The following is a 22,979-nucleotide window of genomic DNA, read 5'->3' as shown; positions in this document are numbered from 1 at the left end:
TGATTTTCACTTAGTCTGCAGGAGGGTTTATGACTATCCTGTAAGTGTATGTACACATGAAGTAAATACTGTGTTGTTTTCTTATTTCTTGAGACTTAGAACTTTCAACAGATTCTCACAGGGGTCTCTAATCTTTAAAAAAAAAAAAATGGTTAAGAGCCACTGATCTCTAAACTTACCTACTATTTTTACATGATCAGCAACTAAAACCCCAGGATCCTTTCTACCACGTTGGAAAGTTTTTGAGTTTCTCTCTGTTGTCTTCATTGTTTTAAGATAATTCAAGAATCTTCATGGTAGCAAGAAAGAAAACTAATTCATAGCTCTTCTGCACTTCTTAAGTGGGAAAGCACTGGGAAGTTTAGGTAATGAGGGAAACAGTGAATAATGAAAAATCCGTACATTTTTGGATCCTAATTAAACAGCATGTGTAACACTTGGGCACGGGCTGTAGAAAATAGATGGATTCATTTATTGGAGGATGTAGCTGACAGGCATATATAAATAGTGTGTCCCTTTATAAATGGGTTTCTACAGTTTAAACAGAAATGTTAAGTGAGGTTTGAAACTCCATGGGGAGTCAGTCTTTAAGAAGTGATTGAAGATGTCTAGCAGCAGTGAAGCCTTCTCTTAAGATGAAGCAGATGACCTTGAAGGTCCCTTTTAACCTTGAAAGTCTCTCTTAGTTGTGAGAAACTGAGATTTATTTTCTTTTTGTTGAATGGTCTAGGTACTCTAGAATCTCTCTTACCTTGATTTGATAACTTGAATGTAACAAAAACATTGGGTTTCTGTCTTTCTACTAAGTATTTTCAAGAAAAGAACAGACATTGGACTTACAACTTTTGCATTTATTGATTTTATCATCTTAGTTTAATAAGTTACAAAAAAGAAAAGTAGTATTTTCAGAACATTCCTAGATAAAATATATAGAAGTCTTCTATGTGTGTGTATATCTATATATAAGATATATGCATCACAATTTCTTTAGCATTATACTAAAGGAATATTAAAATTATTTTGTGACAAAAACACTGAGAACAGGCACACATAACATTTATGTGCCTATACATATAAGGATGCTTAAAGCTAAGAAGATGTATTAAATTAAAGATACTCTTTTCCTTAGAGGTTATTTTAGAAAAGTTTAAATTAGCATATGGGCAAATTATGAGTGAAGTTAAATATCCAGGTAATTCAATACCAATATATACCATCTACTTTGTCTAAATACGGGCATACACTGTTTTATTGTGCTATGCTTTATTGAGTTTTGCAGATATTTTGTTTAACAAATTGAATGTCTATGTCAATCTTGCATTGAACAAGTATATTGGCACCATTTTTCCACCAGCACATATTCGGTTTGTGTCTCTGTGTAGCATTTTGGTTATTTTTGCAATATTTCAAATTTTTTCATACTATTATATGTTAGTGATCTGTGATCGCTGATCTTTGATGTTACTAGTGCAATTGGTTTGGGGTGCCATGAACCATGACCATAAGACACTGAACGCTTGATAAATGTGTGTGTTATGACTGCTCCACCAAGCAGCAGTCTCCCCATCTGTCTTTTTCTCCTCAGGCTTCCCTATTTCTTGAGACACAACAATACTGAAATTAGGCTAGTTAATAACCCTACAATGGCCTCTAAGTGTTCAAGTGAAAGGGAGAGTTATCTAAATCACAAGCTAGAAATAATTAAGCTTAAAGCCCAGGTATGCTGAAAGCTAGGCCTCTTGCACCAAACAGCCTAGTTGTGAATGCAAAGTTCCTGAAGGAAATTAAAAGTGCTACTCCAGTGCACACACGAATGATAAGGAAAGTAGAACAGCTTTACTGCTGATAAGAAGAAAGTTTTAAAGGTCTGGATAGAAGATCAAACCATTTACAACATTCCCTTAAATCAAAGCCTAGGCCAGAGCAAGGCCCTAACTCTCTTCAAAGGCTGAGTGGTAAGGAGGCTGCAGAAGAAAAGTTTGAAGTTAGGAGAGGTTTGCTTATGAGGTTTAAGGAAGGAAGCCAACCCCATAACATAAAAGTGCAAGGTGAAGCAAAAAGTGCTGTTGCAGAAGCTGTAGCAAGTTATCCAGAAGAGCTAGCTAAGATCACTGAATGAAGGTGGCTACATTAAAAAACAGATCTTCAGTGTAGACAAACATCATTATATTGGAAGAAGTTGTCATCTAAGACTGATAGCTACAGAGGCGTCAATGCCTAACTTCAAAGAACAGGCTGACTTGTTAGGGGCTCATGCAGCTGGTGACATTAAGCTGAAGCCAAAGCTCATTTACTATTTCAAAAATCCTAGGGCTCTGAAGAATTACACTAAATACACTCAAGTGAAAGGAAGAGTTAAACATCTCTCACTTTAAGTCAAAAGCTTGAAATAATCAAGTTTTAGTAAGGAAGGCACACCAAACATCAAGACAGGCTGAAAGCTCGACCTCGTATAGCCCAGTTCTATAAATGGAACAAGAAAGCATGGATGACAACACATCTGTTTACAGCATGGTTTACTGAATATTTTAAGGCCACTCTTGAGACCTACTGTGCAGAATAAAAGATTCTTTTCAAGAAAATACTGCTCATTGACAATATACCTTGTCACCCAAGAGCTCTGATGGAATGTACAAGGAGATTAATGTTTTCATGCCTGTGAATACAATATTCATTCTGCAGCCCAATGGACCAAGGAGGAATTTCAACTTTCAAGTTTTATTATTTAAGAACTACATTTTGTAAGGCTATACATTCTATAGATAGTGATTCTCTGGTAGGTCTGGGCAAAGTAAATCGAACATTTCCTGGAAATAATTCACCATTCTATGCCATTAAAAACATTTGTGATTCATGGGAGAAGATCAAATTATCAACATTAACCGGAGTTTGGAAGAAGTTGACTCTGATCATCATGGATGACTTTGAGGGGTTCAAGACTTCAGTGAAGGAAGAAATTGCAAAAATGGTGGAATAGCAAGATAACTAGAACTAGAAGTGGAGCTGGGAGATGTGACTGAATTGCTGCAATCTCATGATAAAACCTGAATACATGAGGAGTTGCTTCTTATGGATGAGCAAAGAAAATGGTTTCTCAAGATGGAATGTACTCATGAAGATGCTGTGAACACTGTGAAAATGACAAAAGATTTAGAATAGTAGATAAACAAAGTTAATCGAAAAGCAGCAGGGTTGCAGAGGAATGACTCCAATTTTGAAAGAAGTTCTACTGAGAGTAAAATGTTATCAAGCAACATTGCATGGTGCAGAGAAGACTCTTGATAAAGAGTCACTTGATGTGCCAAACTTCATTATTATCTTCTTTTAAGAAATTGCTACAGCCACCTCACCTTTCAGAAACCACCACCCCTTGATTAGTCAGCAGCCATCAATGTCGAGGCAAGACCCTCTACCAGCAAAAAGATTACAACTTACCGGAGGCTTAGATGATGGTTAGCATTTTTTTTTTTTTTTTTTAAATTTAAGTTCTGGGGTAGATGAGAAAAATGTGCTGGTTTGTTACATAGGTATACATGTGCCATAGTGGTTTACTACACCCATGAACCCACTATCTACATTAGGTATTTCTTCTGATGCTATCCCTCCCTCAGCCCCCTACCCCCTGAAAGGCCCTGGTGTGTGATGTTTGTTTCCCTGCATCCATGTGTTCTCACTGTTCAACTCCCACTTATGAGTGATAACATGTGGTGTTTGGTTTTCTGTTCCTGTGTTAGTTTGCTGTGTAGGTTTACCAGTTTCATCCATGTGCCTGCAAAGGACATGAACTCATCCTTTTTTATGGCTGCATAGTATTCCATGGTATGTATGTGCCACATTTACTTTATCATTGATGAGCATTTGGGTTGGTCCCAAGTCTTTACTATTGTGAGCAGTGTTACATTAACATATGTGTGTATGTGTCTTTATAGTAGAATGATTTTTAATCCTTTGGGTATATATTCAGTAATGGGATTGCTGGGTCAAATGGTATTTCTGGTTCTAGATCCTTGAGGAATCACCAAACTATCTTCCACAATCGTTGAACTAATTTACACTCCCACTAACAAACAGTGTAAAGTGTTCCTATTTCTCCACATCCTCCCCAGCAACTGTTGTTTTTCTGACATTTTAATGATTGCCATTCTAACTGGCATAAGATAGTATCTCATTGTGGTTTTGATTTGCATTTCTCTAACGACCGATGATGTTGAGCAGTTTTTCATATGTTTGTCGGCCACATAAATGTCTTCTTTTGAGAAGTGTCTGTTCATATCCTTTGCCTACTTGTCGATGGGGTTTTTTCTTGTAAATATAAGTTCTTTGTAGATTCTGGATGTTAGCCCTTTGTCAGATGGATAGATTGCAAAAATTTCCTCCCATTTTGTAGGTTGCCTGTTCACTCTGATGGTAGTTTTTGGCTCTGCAGAAGTTCTTTAATTAGATCCCATTTGTCAATTTTGGCTTTAGTTGCCATTGCTTTTGGTGTTTTAGTCCTCAAATCTTTGTTTATAACTGTGTCCTGAATGGTACTGCCTAGATTTTCTTCTAGGGTTTTTATGGTTTTAGGTCTTAGGTTTAAGTCTTTAATCCATCTTGAGTTAATTTTTGTGTAAGGGGTAAGGAAGGGATCCAGTTTCAGTTTTCTGCATATGGCTAGCCAGTTTTCCCAACACCATTTATTAAATAGAGAAGCCTTTCCCCATTGTTTTTCCTCAGGTTTGTCAAAGATCAGATGGTTGCAGATGTGTGGCGTTATTTATAAGGTCTCTGGTTCTGTTCCATTGGTCTGTATATCTGTTTCGGTAGCAGCACCATGCTGTTTTGGTTACTGTAGCCTTGTAGTGTCCTTTGAAGTCAGGTAGCATGATGCCTCAAGCCTTGTTCTTTTTGCTTAGGATTGTCTTGACTTTGTGGACTCTTTTTTGGTTCCATATCAAATTTAAAGTAGATTTTTCCCATTTTGTGAAGAAAATCATTGATAGCTTGATAGGGTTAGCATTGAATCTATAAATTACCTTGGGTAGGCAGTATGGCCATTTTCACGATATTGATTCTTCCCATCCATGAGCATGGAATGTTCTTCCATTTGTTTGTGTCCTCTTTTATTTCATTGGGCAGTGGTTTGTAGTTCTCCTTGAAGAGGTCCTTCACATCCCTTGTAAGTTGGTTCACATCCCTTGTAAGTTGAATTCCTAGGTATTTTATTCTTCTTGTAGCAATTGTGAATGGGAGTACACTCATGATTTGGCTCTCTATTATTGGTGTATAGGAATGCTTGTGATTTTTTGTACATTTATTTTGTATCCTGAGACTCTGCTGAAGTTGCTTATCAGCTTAAGGAGATTTGAGGCTGAGACAATGGGGTTTTCTAAAAATACAATCTTGTCATCTGCAAACAGAGACAATTTGACTTCTACTTTTCCTAATTGAATACCCTTTATTTCTTTCTCTTGCATGATTGCTCTGGCCAGAATTTCCAATGTTATGTTGAATAGGAGTGGTGAGAGAGGGCATCCTTGCCTTTTGCCAGTTTTCAAAGGGAGTGCTTCCAGTTTTTGCCCATTCGTTACGATAGTGGCTGTGGGTTTATCATAAATAGCTCTTCTTATTTTGAGATACGTTCCATCAATACCTAGTTTATTGAGAGTTTTTAGCACGAAGGGCTGTTGAATTTTGCCCAAGGCTTTTTCTGCATCTATTGAGTTAATCATGTGGTGTTTGCCATTGGTTCTGTTTATATGATAGATTACGTTTATCGAGATCTATATGTTGAACCAGCCTTGCATCCCAGGGATGATGCCAACTTGATCATGGTGGATAAGCTTTTTGATGTGCTGCTGGATTTGGTTTGCCAGTATTTTATTGAGGATTTCTGCATCGATGTTCATCAGGGATATTGGCCTGAAATTTTTTTTTGTTACATCTCTGCCAGGTTTTGGTATCAGGATGATGCTGGCCTCCTAACATGAGTTAGGGAGCATTCTCTCTTTTTCTATTGTTTGGAAAAGTTTCAGAAGGAGTGGTACCAGCTCCTGTTTGTACCTCTGGTAGACTTCGGCTGTAGAATCCGTCTGGTCCTGCACTTTTTTTGGTTGCTAGGCTATTAATTACTGCCTCAATTTCAGAACTTGTTATTGGTCTATGCAGAGTTTTGACTTCTTCCTGGTTTAGTCTTGGGAGGGTGTATGTGTCCAGGAATTTATCCATTTCTTCTAGATTTTCTTCTTTATTTGCATAGAGGTGTTGATAGTATTCTCTGATGGTAGTTTGTATTTCTGTGGGATTGGTGGTGATTTCCCCTTTATCCTTTTTCACTGTGTCTATTTGATTCTTCTGTATTAGTCTGGCTAGCACTCTTTTTATTTTGTTGATCTTTCCAAAAGCCAGCTCCTGGATTCACTGAAATTTTGAAGGGTTTTTTGTGTCTCTATCTCCTTCAGTTCTATTCTGATCTTAGTTATTTCTTGCCTTTCTGCTAGCTTTTGAATTTGTTTGCTCTTGTTTCTCTAGTTCTTTTAATTGTGATGTTAGGGTGTCAATTTTAGATCTCTCCTGCTTTCTCTTGTGGGCATTTAGTCCTGGAAATTTCTCTCTACACACTGCTTTAAATGTGTCCCACAGATTCTGGCACATTGTATCTTTGTTCTCATTGGTTCCAAAGAACATCTTTATTTCTGCCTTCATTTCGTTATTTACCCTGTAGTCATTCAAGAGCAGGTTGTTCAGCTTCCATGTCATTGTGTGGTTTTGAGTTTCTTAATCCTGAGTGAGTTCTAATTTGATTGCACTGTGGTCTGAGAGACCGTTTGTTATGATTTCCGTGTTTTTTGCATTTGCTGAGGAGTGTTTTACTTCCAATTATGGGGTCAATTTTAGAATAAGTACGATGTGGTGCTGAGAAGAATGTACATTCTGTTGATTTGTAGATGTCTATTACGTCTGCTTGGTACAGAGTTGAGTTCAAGTTCTGAACATCCTTGTTAATTTTCTGTCTCGTTGGGCTGTCTAATATTGACAGTAGGGTGTTAAAGTCTCCCACTGTTATTGTGTGGGAGTCTAAGTCTCTTTATAGGTCTCTAAGAACTTGCTTTATGAATCTGGGTGCTCCTGTATAGGGTTCATATATATTTAGGATAGTTAGCTCTTCTTATTGCTTTGATCCCTTTACCATTATGTAATGCCCTTGTTTGTCTGTTTAAAGTCTGTTTTATCAGAGTCTAGGATTGCATTCCCTGCTTTTTTTTTTTTGCTTTCCATTTGCTTGGTAAATATTCCTCCATCCCTTTATGTTGAGCCTATGTGTGTGTCTGCATGTGAGATGGGTCTCCTCAATACAGCACACTGATGGGTCTTGACTCTTTGTCCAATTTGCCAATCTGTGTCTTTTAATTGGGGCATTTAGCCTGTTTACATTTAAGGTTAATATTGTTATGTTTGAATTTGATCCTGTCATGATGATGATAGCTGGTTATTCTGCACATTAATTGATGCAGTTTCTTCATAGCATTGATGGTCTTTACAATTTGGTATGTTTTTGCGGTGGCTGGTACCAGTGTTTCCTTTCCATATTTAGTGCTTCCTTCAGGAGCTCTTGTAAGGCAGGCCTGGTGGTGACAAAAATCTCTCAGCATTTGCTTGTCTGTAAAGGATTTTATTTCTCCTTCACTTATGAAGCTTAGTTTGGCTGGATATGAAATTCTAGGTTGAAAATCCTTCTATTTAAGAATGTTGAATATTGGCCCCCACTCTCGTCTGGCCTGTAGGGTTGCTGCTGAGAGATCTACTGTTAGTCTGATATGCTTCCTTTGTGGGCAAGCCGACCTTTCTCTCTGGCTGCCCTTAACATTTTTTCTTTCATTTCAACCTTGGTGAATCTGATGATTATGTGGCTTGGGGTTGCTCTTCCTGAGGAATATCTTAATGAAGGGGAGAATGGAACGAAGTTGGAGAAAACTCTTCAGGATATTATCCAGAAGAACTTCCCCAACCTAGCAAGACAGGCCAACATTCAAATTAAGGAAATACTGTGAACACTACTTTCAGGTACACGAATGAAACGTAAATATGGTCTTTTCACATAGTCCTGTATTTCCTGGAGGCTTTGTTCATTTCTTTTCACTCTTTTTTCTCTAATCTTGTCTTCACACTTTATTTCACATACTTTATTTCATTGAGTTGACCTTCAATCTCTGATATCCTTTCTTCCACTTGATTGATTCAGCTATTGATACCTGTGTATGCTTTGCGAAGTTCTCGTGCTATGTTTTTCAGCTCCATCAGGTCATTCTCTAAACTGGTTACTCTAGTTAGCAATTCCTCTAACTTTTTTTCAAAGTTCTTAGCTTCCTTGCATTGGGTTAGAACATGCTCCTTTAGCTTGGAGGAGTTTGTTTTTACCCTACATCTGTCAATTTGTCAAACTGATTCTCTGTCCAATTCTGTTCCCTTGCTGGCGAGGAGTTGTGATCCTTTGGCGGAGGAGAGGTGTTCTGGTTTTTGGAATTTTCAGCCTTTTTGTGCTGGTTTTTCCCCATCTTCGTGGATTTATCTACCTTTGGCCTTTGATGTTGGTGACCTTCAGGTGGGGGGGTTCTCTGGGTGGACGTGCTATTCTTTTCTGTTAGTTTTCTTCTAACAGGACTCTCTGCTGCAGTTTTGCTGGAGGTCCACTCCAGACCCTGTGTGCCTGGGTATCACCAGCAGAGGCTGCAAAACAGCAAAGATTGCTGCCTATTTCTTCCTCTGGAAGCTTCGTCCCAGAGGGGCACTTGCCAGGTGCCAGCCAGTGCTCTCCTGTATGAGGTATCTGTCAGCCCCTACTGGGAAGTGTCTCCCAGTCAAGATACATGGGGGTCAGGGACCCACTTGAGTAGAGAGTCTGTGCCTTATCAATCAGAGCTGGAACACTGCAGCGGGAGAAGAGATGCTCTCTTCAGAGCTGCCAGGTGGGGACTGCTAAGTAAGTCTGCTGAAGCTGCGCCCACAACTGCCCCTTCCCCCAGGTGCTCTGTCCCAGTGAGATGGGGGTTTTATCTGTAAGTCCCTGACTGGGGCTGCTGTCTTTTTTTCAGAGATGCCCCACCCAGAGAGGAGTAATCTAATCTAGAGGGGCAGTCGGCCTTGCTGAGCTGTGGTGGACTCAGCCCATTTTGAACTTCCTGGCGGCTTTGTTTACCCTGTGAGGGGAAAACAGCCTACTCAAGCCTCAGCAATGGCACAAGCCCCTCCCTTCACCCAGCTGAGTGTCCCAGGTAGACCTCAGACTGCTGTGCTAGCAGTGAGATTTTCAAGCCAGTGGATCTCAGCTTGCTGGGCTCTGTAGGGGTAGGACCTGCCAAGCCAGGCACCACTGGAGGGAATCTCCTGGCTTACCAGTTGCAAAAAGACTGTGGGAGAAGCGCAGTATCTGGGCCTGAGTGTATGGTTGCGGTACAGTCTCTCATGGCTTCCCTTGGTTAGGAAAGGGAAATCCCTTGATCCCTTGTGCTTTGGCTCACCTTCTGTGGGCTGCACCCACTGTCCAACCAGTCCCAGTGAGATGAAATGGGAAATGCAGAAATCACCTGCGTTCTGTGTCAATCTCACTGGGAGCAGCAGACCAGAGCTGTTCCTATTCGGCCGTCTTTCCAGCTCTCCTTGACGGTTAGTATTATTTCCTACATGCTCTTTGGTTGGTATGCAAAGGATGTTTAATGACTCATTAGAAAGAAAACGTACATAAAGGTTTGCTTCTCATAACATGCCTGAGAAACAAAGGATGCTAGAAAGGACTTCTGTAAACATCAGCTAAGATAACTGAGGTCCAGAGAAACTTCATTATCATAGAGCCAAATAATAGAATTGAGACTGGAACACAGAGGTATCTTGGCCCAAGTCTAATATTTGGCCCGTTTTGAGATCCTGCTTTCTATGTCATTAAGAACTATAGTTTTCTTTGATGTGCTGAAGCAAAATATATTTTTTAATAAACTCTCTCAAGAGTTTCACCATAAAAAGATTAGCAATTTAGATGTCAAGTTGCTAGAATCCTAAAATATATTAGTTTAAATAAAATTAGGTGGTGAATTCCTTTTGTTAGAAGGTTTTTGCACAGCAACTTCTAAAAACACTAAATTTACGGTGAATGTCTGAACCATTTACTTGCTGTTTCTATTAACTTCAATGACTTGAGTTATAAAATGCTCTAGAAACTATTGAAAATAATTAACTTGAAGGTACTTCATTTTCTGATATAGCAACAATTTTCAAGCAAATTGCATTTTTAACTGAGGTACCATACTAAGCACTTATTGACTGGCAGGAATTAGTATTGTCATTAAGGTTTGATAGCTATTCATGAGTTTTTCACAAAGACAAACACAGGAGAAAGATTGTTATCAATGCATTGCTATGAAAGCAAAAGCAAATATGAAATGATTAACACAACAAATTATTACTAGGGGAGGTACCAACGATTCCTATTAAGGTAAAATTGGAAATCTGGTTTGTCTAACAGGAAGCAAATTTTGGGGATAAACGTTTTCCTCTGATTATTTTCACTTTATGAAAAGAGAAATCAAACCTGCTTTGTTTCATAATACATTTCCAAGAATAATATTTCAAATAAGCAAACTTATACAAAAAGTGTGTACAATGAAGAACCACCAACACTTATTTTCACAGTTATCATCACTGCTTTAATCACAAATGGAAACTTACCCTTCTTGAATTGTAACTTACCTGCAATGGACCGAAATGGGTCCATCTTGGCCAAACTGTTCTTTTGTTTTATGGACTTGGCCGATGAAGTCAATAAATCCTTCTCCGGACTTTGGCACTCCTTGTTCTGGCCAGTCAGTGAACTGGAACTGCCTTACTGTTCGGGACTGGCCGTCCTTTAGAAGGAAAGCCACATACCCGGCCACAAAGGAAGACGCCAGGAGGATTCAGCAAGCGCACAGACCACAAGAGCAGTCATTTTTATTTCCCAAAAACAAAAAGGGTAGAAAAAGTTAGGAACACGTTTAACTAGAAACTTAGTGCATATGCTATGAATATTGTCCATACGCACATACCTTTAAATCACAAATTTATTTACTCTCGCAGTGCCCAGTTAAAAACCTGGTTCTCGTTAGTAAATAGCCACATAGTTCCCCCATTAGCAAATGCTTCTGAGACCCAAAGTTTGGGTTCGTAACCATTGATCATGTCTGCGTTCTTTTCAAAATGGAACATACATACTCCATTTTAAAAATTTCAGAAACTTATCACTTTGTAATATTGAAACAAGCACCCAGGCATGGCATCCAGACCAGAGCTTTTGCAGTTGTCATGATAACTTCACATCTGCTGTGCTGGCGTATTTCTAACATTGTCAAATGACAAATGGTGACATTTGAAGGATATGACACAAACCCAGTAGTTGCTGTTAACCTGGATGCCCTCCACATCTCAGAGGAATACAATTTCTAGCCATGGCAGGGGACATAGCATGAACCATGTGACTGTGCTGTTAAGTGGGAAATAAAGCATCCCTCAAGGATACCAAGGACCACTAGCAAACAAATGCCCCTTTCTGAAAAAGAGCTCTCCCTGGCTGACCACAGGAATTAACAGCCTGTGAGGGACTTTAACATAGATAAACCAAAAGGTAGAAAAAAAAGCCAGATGCAAGAGCAGTTTTCCTTTTTCAGAGTGATTAGGTAAAACTGCTCTGACTCATGAAGTACATCTGGGTTGAAAAGAAGACACTAAGGCATTTCTGATTCCTTGTGGAATTTTAAGGTGTTTCTAGAAGCACAAGAAAAGTGGAAAGGAACCTCTGTTTATAGAAGCAGGAATGATACACTGCCCATCAACCTTCTCCCCTGACTCATTAGCGGACAGAAAGAATCCAAGCTTAGAGAGACTGAAGTCACTTGAAGAGGTCCCACTCCTAAATGGTCTCTTCTCATTAGAGAGGCTTCAACTTGTTCCTCCTTTCCATCTTTGTTAACACATATTTCCCCATCAAAGTTGTTTTAGATACATGTGTGCATGTTCCCAAGGTTCTGGGTAAGTGAACAGGGACTCAATATTTATCATTACTCATATTGAGAAGAGAAAGGATCTCAACGTGAGATGAGCACTCATCACCTTGCTTGGTGGTTTTCACAGGTACATGCCAGATTCCTGGCTGACGTTATTTGGGGATGGAGGTGAAACAGGAAGATGACACCAAGTGTGTGGGAATCCTGAGAAACAGAGAAAACTATTTGGACCCACAAGTACCTTATGGATGGTTACCATGGAAGCATGATTTATTCCCCTCTGTCTCTGGAAAAGATTTGGAAAGCACAGGACGGAGACTCAGAGGCTAGGTAATACAGATTTATTCTCCTCTGAATGTCCTGGGGATTTCATTTCTGACTCATGTGTACGAATTCCTTCTATTTGGAGGAAAGACTGCCTGACTTTCTTTAAAGGTTATCTGTTTAACAATACTGTAATTTCCAACCCGGAACCGCATATCCAGCCAAACTAAGCTTCATAAGCAAGGGAGAGACAGACAAGCAAATGCTGAGGGATTTTTGTCACCACCAGGCCTGCCTGACAAGAGCTCCTGAAGGAAGCACTAAATATGGAAAGGAAAAACTGGTACCAGCCACTGCAAAAACATACCAAATTGTAAAGAGCATTGACACTATAAAGAAAATGCATCAAAGGAACCAGCTAGCATCATAATGACAGGATCAAATTCACACATAACAATATTAACCTTCAATGTAAATGGGATAAATGCCCCCAATTAAAAGACACAGACTGGCAAGATAAAGAGTCAAGACACATCAGCATGCTGTATTGAGGAGACCCATCTCACATGCAGAGACACACATAGGCTCAACATAAAAGGATGGAGGAAGATCTACCAATCAAATGGAAAGCAAAAAAAAAGCAGGGGTTGCAATCCTAGTCTTTGATAAAACTGACTTTAAACCAACAACAAAGAAGGCTATTACAAAACAGCAAAGAGATCAATGAAACAAGAAGAGTTAACTATCCTAAATATATGTGAACCCAATACAGGAGCACCCAGATTCATAAAGCAAGTCCTTAGAGCCCTACAAAGAGACTTAGACGCCCACACAATAATAGTGGGAGACTTTAACATCCCACCGTCAATAGATCAATGAGACAGAAAATTAGCAAGGACATTCAGGACTTGAATTCAGCTCTGGACTAAGCAGACCTAATAGACATCTACAGAACTCTCCACCCCAAATCAACAGAATATACATTCTTCTCAGCACCACACTGCACCTACTCTAAAGTTGACCACATAATTGGAAGTAAAACACTCCTCAGCAAATGCAATAAAACGGAAATCATAATGAATGGTCTCTCAGACCACAGTGCAATCAAATTAGAACTCACTCATAGAACTCACTCAGGATTAAGAAACTCACTCAAAACCGCAAAACTACATGGAAGCTGAACAAGCTGCTCCTGAATGACTACTGGGTAAATAATGAAATTAAGGCAGAAATAAAGATGTTCTTTGAAACCAATAAGAACAAAGACACAATGTACCAGAATCTCTGGGACACATTTAAAGCAGTGTGTAGAGAGAAATTTATAGCACTAAATGCCCACAAGAGAGAGCAGGAGAGATCTAAACTTGACACCCTAACATTATAATTAAAATAACTAGAGAAACAAGAGCAAACAAATTCGAAAGCTAGCAGAAGACAAGAAATAACTAAGAACAGAACAGAACTGAAGGAGATAGAGACACGAAAAACCCTTCAAAAACTCAATGAATCCAGGAGTTGGCTTTTGGAAAAGATCAACAAAATAGATAGAAAAGACAGAAGACTCAAATAGACACAATAAAAAAAGACAAAGGGGAAATCACCTCTGACCCCACAGAAATACAAACTACCATCAGAGAATACTATCAACACCTCTACGAAAATAAAGTAGAAAATCTAGATGAAATGGATAAATTCCTGGACACATACACCCTCCCAAGACTAAACCAGGAAGAAGTCAAAACTCTGCATAGACCAATAACAAGTTCTGAAATTGAGGCAGTAATTAATAGCCTAGCAACCAAAAAAAGTGCAGGACCAGACGGATTCACAGCCGAAGTCTACCAGAGGTACAAACAGGAGCTGGTACCACTCCTTCTGAAACTTTTCCAAACAAGGGAAACAGAGGGAATGCTCCCTAACTCATGTTAGGAGGCCAGCATCATCCTGATACCAAAACCTGGCAGAGACGTAACAAAAAAAAATTTCAGGCCAATATCCCTGATGAACATCGATGCAGAAATCCTCAATAAAATACTGGCAAACCAAATCCAGCAGCACATCAAAAAGCTTATCCACCATGATCAAGTCGGCATCATCCCTGGGATGCAGGGCTGCTTCAACATATGGATCTCGACAAATGTAATCTATCACATAAACAGAACCAATGACAAAAACCACATGATTATCTCAATAGATGCAGAAAAAGCCTTGGACAAAATTCAACAGCCCTTCGTGCTAAAAACTCTATTCAATAAACTAGGTATTGATGGAACGTATCTCAAGAGCTATTTATGATAAACCCACAGCCACTATGATAACGAATGGGCAAAAACTGGAAGCACTCCCTTTGAAAACTGGCACAAGGCAAGGATGCCCTCTCTCACCACTCCTATTCAACACAGCACTGGAAGTTCTGGCCAGGGCAATCATGCAAGAGAAAGAAATATAACGCCACACATCTGCAACCATCTGATCTTTGACAAACCTGAGGAAAAACAATGGGGAAAGGCTTCTCTATTTAATAAATAGTGTTGGGAAAACTGGCTAGCCATATGCGGAAAACTGAAACAGGATCCTTACCTTATACAAAAATTAACTCAAGATGGATTAAAGACTTAAACCTAAGACCTAAAACCATAAAAACCCTAGAAGAAAATCTAGGCAGTACCATTCAGGACACAGGCATAGACAAAGACTTCAGGACTAAAACACCAAAAGCAATGGCAACTAAAGCCAAAACTGACAAATGGGATCTAATTAAAGAACTTCTGCACAGCAAAAGAAACTACCATCAAAGTGGACAGGTAACCTATAGAATGGGAGAAAATTTTCATAATCTATCCATCTGACAAAGGGCTAACATCCAGAATCTACAAAGAAGTTATATTTACGAGAAAAAAAACAACCCCATCGACAAGTAGGCAAAGGATATGAACAGACACTTCTCAAAAGAAGACATTTATGCGGCCGACAAACATGAAAAACTGCTCACCATCATCGGTCGTTAGAGAAATGCAAATGAAAACCACAATGAGATACCATCTTACACCAGTTAGAATGGTGATCATTAAAATGTCAGGAAACGGATGTGGAGACATAGGAACACTTTTACACTGTTGGTGGGAGTGTAAATTAGTTAACCATTGTGGAAGACAGTTTGGTGATTCCTCAAGGATCTAGAACCAGAAATATCATTTGACCGAGCAATCCCATTACTGAGTATATACCCAAAGGATTATAAATCATTCTACTATAAAAACACATGCACACATATGTTAATATACCATTGCTCACAATAGCAAAGACTTGGGATCAACCCAAATGTCCATCAATGATGATGGACTGGATAAAGAAAATGTGGCACATATACACCATAGAATACTATGGTGAGTATTCTATAAAAAAGGATGAGTTCATGTCCTTTGCAGGGACATGGATGAAGTTGGAAACCATCATTCTTAGCAAAGTAACACAGGAACAGAAAACCAAATGCTGCACTCAAAAGTGGGAGTTAAACAATGAGAACACATAGACACAGTGAGGGGAACATCACACGCTGGGGCCTTTTGTGGGGTTGGGGGCTTGGGGAATGACAGCATTAGGAGAAATACCTAATGTAGATGATGGTTGATGGTATAACAAACCACCATGGCACGTATATACTTATGTAAAAAACTGCACATTCTGCACATGTATTCCATAAGTTAAAGTAGTATTATTTTTTTTAAAAAAAGGAAGGGACAAAAAAAAAATACTCTATTCTCAAGTTCCGAATTGCTTCCTAAATTGGGAAGCTGAGATGACAATCACAGGGAGACTTAACAAAAACGGTGAGCAATTTCTGGTTTCAATCTTCTTGTGTTTATTGTGATCAGATTTAAGTTGGGCATGTGTGGAGTAGGAAAGGCATCTCTGCCATTGGTGGGGTCTGGTCTCTTTTCTTTATCACCAGGAATAGTTGGTGAGTATACTCAGAATGCACTTTCTATTTTCACTCACATACCTAGCTTCAAATTCTAAAAAAGTACTGTTTTTTTGTTTTTTTAAACAATGGGGCAGGTCACACTCAAGACCTAGAGATTTAACTGCTGCCTTGAATACAGTCACCTTCAGAATAGTTAATACAACTTTCTGGGATTAACAGGTCGGTCACCGAGGCCAACCCTCCTGCTAACCAATTTCTCTCTCACTTAAGGTCAACAGCCAGGGCCAGGATTTGGTGATTAGCAGACAATCTCCAAACATAAATTTGGAGAAAGCTGCTTTCCAGAAAAAACAATGGATCAACTAAATAGATCTACCCTAGAGTTTTATTCAACCCACCCACTATGACAGTTCCAAACACAAGGCAGGTTTTGAACTGACCTGTTCTCCCTTAAGATGTGTTTGTAATTATGGGTTGAAAGTGGCCAAAGGCAAAGATATTAGAGTTTATGCATGGAACATCTTACATCAGGGCTGAACCTTGGACTCAACAATCCAGATAAGAAATGCAGAATGAAAATTAGCCATCAAGGGTCACGGGATCACAGCTCTCATGGACAGACACATTAGCGCACTGAGGAATAAGCCATGCCAGGAATCAAATTAGAATGTGCAAAGCTTGTCAGATTTTTCTAAAGAATGCCATTTGCTCTGCAGTTTTAAAATCATACCAAATTAACCTCTGGGTCCATATGACCTAAAGGGCTTTGCAAAACAACAACATATTTACAGCCTCAAGTAATGAAGAAGTCAAAAAAGCTCCAAAGAGAATGAGCTGAGAAGGTGAATGTAAGCACAGCCAACCAATCAGTAATAACTTCCCAGCACAAACACTCACCAAGTGCATCCCCAAGGTTGAGCTGCCAGATGTTATGTTTGAATGAAAGCCAAACTAAGGTTTGGGAGAAAGCTTGCCAGACAGAGGAAAAGTTACTCTTACATATTAAAAAAAAAAAAATGTTCTCCAGAATGAGTGATTTTTCTTTGGGATAACAGTCAAATGCTTCTCCCAGAGAGAGGTATCTTAGACTACTTTTCAGCTAATGGTTAAGAGTTGAAGACTGCGCCAACTTACCCTGGCATCTGTGACCTTGAATTCCCTTAGGATGTACTGTGGCATGTTGTACTCAGCCATGGGATCTACAACAAAGTACTGGTATCTTGCAGACCGTTCTGCTGGCCAGTATTGGTGACATTTCTCCTAAAAGGAGAGAAGATTAATGTTAAAATATGCAAAGTATAAAGAACATTTTGTCTATCTATCTAATTTCCTTATCCCATTAATAAAATTTCAAAATTCAAGGCAATTCCAATTGTATATGACTCATTTTGTCTTTGAAACCATGAGCTCCTTTCATAGGGAAACCCTTTGGTTCAGTATTTGCCCATGGGATCCAGCACAGTACCTGGCAGATAGTAGCTGCTTAATATACATGAGTTGAATTGAATACTTTGATAGGGTAAGCATCTTCACACCTACAAGTTATCCAAATAATTACATCAGTCCTTGGACAATGCTGGCCATGACAACAATACATTGCACCACTATGGTTTGGAATGAAGAGAACCATCAGTATGGGCATAGAAACGTCTGAATTGATTTGTTCCAATCTTACTTGTCAAGGAAACAGGGGGGCCCAGGCCATTTTAATGACTTGGCTAAACCCTGCAGAGTCAGTGACCACATCAGAGTAAGTCAGTTACTTTCCTAGTCTAATATTCTTTTTGTTCTCTCTGGGGGCTCTAAAAGTTGGGCTTTAGCTGCACTTCTATTTAATTGACACAAAGAAGACAGAAAGAAAATATCTGAGGCAAATACGAAAAAATGCTTACATGAAGTCAATCTAAGAGGTATCTCTAAATAATATTAGGTCATAATAGTAGAGTAATATTAATAAATAGTAGAAACCTTAAGTATTTCTAATACTATTTCATGTGTATTTCCCCCAAAAAACCCACATTTTTTAAAAAGTGGATCTGGGATTACTGGGTTATATCCTTAGAAAAATTACATCACTTTCCAACACTTTATTCAATGGGGGTGAAAGGTAGGCAAGTAAGAATTTGCCACAGGAAGAAAAGAAAGTCAAGTTCCTTCATACAGAGAAATGATGGCACATCAAACTCCAGCATGTCCAGAACAAAGGGCAGTAAGAAAATGCTGAGAGTCAGACATAAGTCAAACAGGGTCACCTGCTACTCATTTGTCTCTATGTTTTGTGCTTCACTGGAAACAAATCACTAGATCTTTCTTTAAAACACGGAAATTTTAAAACTTGATGTGGCTTTACAAATTTAGAAACTAACAAGGAACGATGGTCTGGATCGTGTCCAGAGTCCACTGCATTTCCAAAAAAATGACACTAGCACAAGAGTTATTAAAACAAAGTCTTCATTTCTCCATAGAGTACATGTCTTATGAGGAGAGACACAAGGGCCACACACTTACTCTGCCCATTTCACGCAGCTTGGTGAGCATCACAACGATGGTGGAATTGTGTTCCCAGAGCATCCGCCAGAAGTCTTCAGTGGTCTCTGCCAAGGGCCCCTGGGTAGCAATGTAGGCTTTCTGTTGTCTGAATTACAGAGAATTAAAAGAATGTGTTACAGTATTTAGAGAACATGCAAAAGCTCACACTTGATACATAAACATCAACCTGGTAATAAAAAATGAAAACATATTATTAATGCAATTGCGGTAAATTCCTGCTAAGATTACACAATCAAATGAGAGCATTTAATACATTTTAGGGACCTTGCAAAATAAATTGCTTGTTAATATTACGATGTATGTCTTTATCATTATTTGAATTTTAGTGCAATGCTAATAGCTCAATTTCATGTGTCATACAAATCACTTAAGAAACACTTAGATGCTGGGCGCGGTGGCTCAAGCCTGTAATCCCAGCACTTTGGGAGGCCGAGACGGGCGGATCACGAGGTCAGGAGATCGAGACCATCCTGGCTAACATGGTGAAACCCCATCTCTATTAAGAAATACAAAAAAAACTAGCCGGGCGAGGTGGCGGGCGCCTGTAGTCCCAGCTACTTGGGAGGCTGAGGCCGGAGAATGGCGTGAACCCGGGAGGCGGAGTTTGCAGTGAGCTGAGATCCGGCCACTGCACTCCAGCCTGGGTGACAGAGCGAGACTCCGTCTCAAAAAAAAAAAAAAAAAAAAAAAAAGAAACACTTAGATGTGAAGCTTCATTTTCTAGAAATTAGTCTCACACAATCTATTACATTTATGAAATATGGTACAAAACAGATTCTTTAACTCCTTACAAATCCAATTGGCTTCTGAAAGAAGAGTGCAGAAGGCCAGATTAAACACTTCATAACTACTGCTTCTTACTCCTATCCAAAATAATAAAAAAATATCAAGGGACTAAATGATGACCTATGCAGAAAGAAAATGCTTTGAATGAAGATGAAATTTATTCCAGTTATGAAACTAGGGCACATAGTCAGGGGAGCAAAAGTAGATACCTGTAGCCATCAATAAAACTGGCATTGATGTAATCAGATCCTTCTACTCCACGGATAGGCTGCAGGCATACCCTTGTGGATTCATATGGCATAATATTAACAAGGCGATTTTTGAATTTATTACATGGAAGATTGGCACTGATAAATCTTGAGGTGTGAGCTTTTGAGCTGGCTAGACGCTGTTGAATAGAAAAAAAAGGAAAAACCCACCAGTCAATTTCACCTATGGTTTGAATGCAATGTACCCCACCTTTCCCTTTTCGATAGAAATCTTTTGTTTACTTAAAATAAATGACTATTCAAATTGTACTGCTTTTCATATCTAGCTAATTACTCTCTACAGCCTAGTGGATTTCTATATATTTTCTGAAAGTATAATCTCTCAAATTAGCAGACGTAAGGGCTGAAGATATTATTAGGAAGCAAAGAATAGAAGAGGAAAAGGGGAGGAATACATTTTAGAATCATACACCTGAGGGAAAGGTCAAATGAATCTTGTACTTCACAAATTTGAAAGGTTAAAGTAAAGCCCTGACTCAAAGACAAACCCAGAATGACTCGCTCCTGAATAACCACATCACATCCAATACCATACCTTAAATTCGAGCTCCATTCCTGTGACATTCTCTCCTGTTTCTATTTGTGTCAGCTTCTGAATGTAAGCATACAAGTTTCTAGCTGGCACTTCGGTATTTCCACAAGTCACTGCTTCTAACAGTGCATCATGGATAAAGATGTATTGGTCTTCTGTTTGAACCATGTAGTTCCTCTGGGCTCTCATTAAAGTTACATGGCCATAAATATCTACAGTTTTTTCATGCTTTATTCTTTCTAACATGGCATCTATGACGATGAAACAACCAGTCCGGCCAACTCCCGCACTATGAGGAAAATAAAGAGAAAAGAAGAGCCCAAATAAGCCTATCAGAAAATCAACACATAATATAAGTATTTTTATTATTCTTATTAACTAGATCTTACATCCATTACTTCTACTCAAACAGCTATTGGGATGACTTTGTAATATTCTAAAGTCAAAAGTATTATCTAGGCACAATAATCAGAGGGCAGGGAACAAAAGACTGAGTAAAATTAGTTTAGTTTTAAAATGTAAAAAATATTAAATCCATAATCACTATGTTCCTTGATCATGCAATACAAAGTGGACATTGTTTTGAACTCTTTTGAAGTCATGAAAAAAGTACAAACATTTAGTCTGTCCATATTTGGTCCAGGTCTGACTAGGCTATAGTTTTTGCAAACTCTGTCTATTTTCATTCAATGTACAAAATATAAAGATTGTTTTTACAATCTCAAGCTAAACTTTGCATGCTTCCTATTTATCAAACCCTTCAGGCTGAGGACATTTATGTGTCAAGTATGGTTCAATCACAAATACTTTCTCTTCCTGACATGCGTGTTTACCAGGCTGGTAAACACGTAATAAACAGGAATAGGTCAATTAAATTACCATCTTAGATAACAGGCAACAGACAGCCTCCTTCATTTGCTACATGCCATGTTTCCTGTCATCTGTGAATCTATGTATTCATTTATTTGTCGATCATTGATCTATCCGTTTCTTCATTCAATAAACAATGAAGTACTCTGCTAAGTGAAATAGGGGATACAACATAAAGATGACTTAGATGCTATCTCTAAAGAGCTCAGTGTATATCAAAGGGACATAATACTTTATACACAGCTATTTCTAAACAAGAAAGAAAAAGGATGTATTAGTTTGGTATATGATGTGGCATTTGAAGTACGACTTGAAGGACAGGAAGGATGAGAAATTAAAGATATTATAGCATGAAAAAAAGACGGATGGCTTTGGTAATCACACTGCTGGCTCTGGGAGCTACATGTAAAATTTTCATAGGTTTGGCAAGGCACCTGTGCAATGAAGATATCGGAACTCCAAAACGAATGAGTTAATGCTCACCAGGGTGCCTGTCTCAACTGAAAAGGCAGCTTCTGTTTGGTATCAAGTGGCTGCAAGCAGTAAGAGAGCTTTTTAAAAAAACAAAATAATACCTTTATTTAACTGCTGAACAGTGTATATCAAAGCTAGCTTCCATACAGGAGCTCTGTGGTTTGCAGACTGGGCTAAGTGGGAATTTGATATAACCACTATTTTAAACTAGGTTACTTTCCTATGTCCTATGCCAGAGGGCTCCTGAATACTGATGCTAAGACTCCAATACCAAGTATAAACCCACAAATTGACTTGGCATTGATACATCATGCAAAAGCCTTCTGCGACAGAGTCTTACAAATGATAGCACATACCTCAGCACAGACCAATTGGAAACCTGATGCAAACATTAATATAGAGCGAAGGCAGCCTGATGGTTCCAGTTCCTTGAGATCCACGAAGTCTCATTTTATTTAGTTGGTTCTAAACAAGCCTATCAGATGGCAAGTTTTCCCTGACATTCCCCATTCCTACCCTCCCAGGTGGTTTTAATCACCCTCTGCCTCAGATCCCTAGTTGCCTTCAAATACCCCTCTTCACTACAATTCTAACCAAATTATATTATTAATTCAGGGCAGCCATCCATAAACCATATCATACATCTTGAGAGCAGGAACTGCATTAAAAAAAAATCTTTGTGTGCCCTACACAAAGCATGCAGTAAGTGTTCAACAGTGTTTATGAAATAAGTAAACACACTAGTGACTGGCTTGAGAGGCCTCCAGTAATGAGCAGCCAGTCCTGGTAAGGTAGGTCTACTTAGGAAACAGGACTCTTCAGTCCTTGCAAAATCCTACATTTGACAAGCGTTTGGAACTATGTAAGGAGTATCCGAGGCCTGCTCTGCATAGTGTTTGATCGGGAATAAAGAGACAGGAAAATCACTTTAAGTAGTCTCTTTGCTGGTCTCCTGATAAGCCATCAGATTGCAGTTAAAGGAACGTTAAGTCAGACTCAACCTGGAAAAGATTTGTCTTTCTGTGTTTCTTTCAAATCCTGTGTTTGGCAGGTCCTGAGACTCCAAGTAACATCTTTCATTCTTTCTGTGTTGTCTTACTAAATTGTCTTCATTGCAGCTGTGAATCGTTTCTAATTGGACACAGTTTTATGCAGTTCCTCCCAGTGGAAACCACACTGTAAACCTTAAAACTGAGCCCTATATATCAAGTCAATTCTAGATAATGGCAGGACTATTTTCTCAAAATATGCATCAGGGACCATTCAAATGTCTGGATGATGCATGGTTCTATATTCTGGCA

General features: G+C 38.9%; 1 protein-coding gene across 37 annotated transcripts in view; it reads right to left on the bottom strand.

The window, feature by feature from the left end:
• Positions 1–22,979, bottom strand: part of PTPRD (protein tyrosine phosphatase receptor type D) — a 2,337,809-nt gene that overhangs the window by 6,292 nt on the left and 2,308,538 nt on the right. For all 37 annotated transcript variants that reach the window (XM_050761934.1, XM_050761936.1, XM_050761930.1 and 34 more), the window contains 5 exons: positions 20,338–20,623; positions 19,743–19,921; positions 18,706–18,832; positions 17,332–17,457; positions 10,720–10,874 (listed from right to left, as the gene is read on the bottom strand). In XM_050761934.1, the coding sequence (XP_050617891.1) occupies positions 10,720–10,874; positions 17,332–17,457; positions 18,706–18,832; positions 19,743–19,921; positions 20,338–20,623 (873 nt within the window). The remainder of the gene's footprint in view (positions 1–10,719; positions 10,875–17,331; positions 17,458–18,705; positions 18,833–19,742; positions 19,922–20,337; positions 20,624–22,979) is intronic.

This window comes from Macaca thibetana, chromosome 15, assembly GCF_024542745.1.
Source record: "Macaca thibetana thibetana isolate TM-01 chromosome 15, ASM2454274v1, whole genome shotgun sequence".
NCBI lineage: Eukaryota > Metazoa > Chordata > Mammalia > Primates > Cercopithecidae > Macaca > Macaca thibetana.
This window is presented reverse-complemented; position numbering and strand designations above follow the sequence as displayed.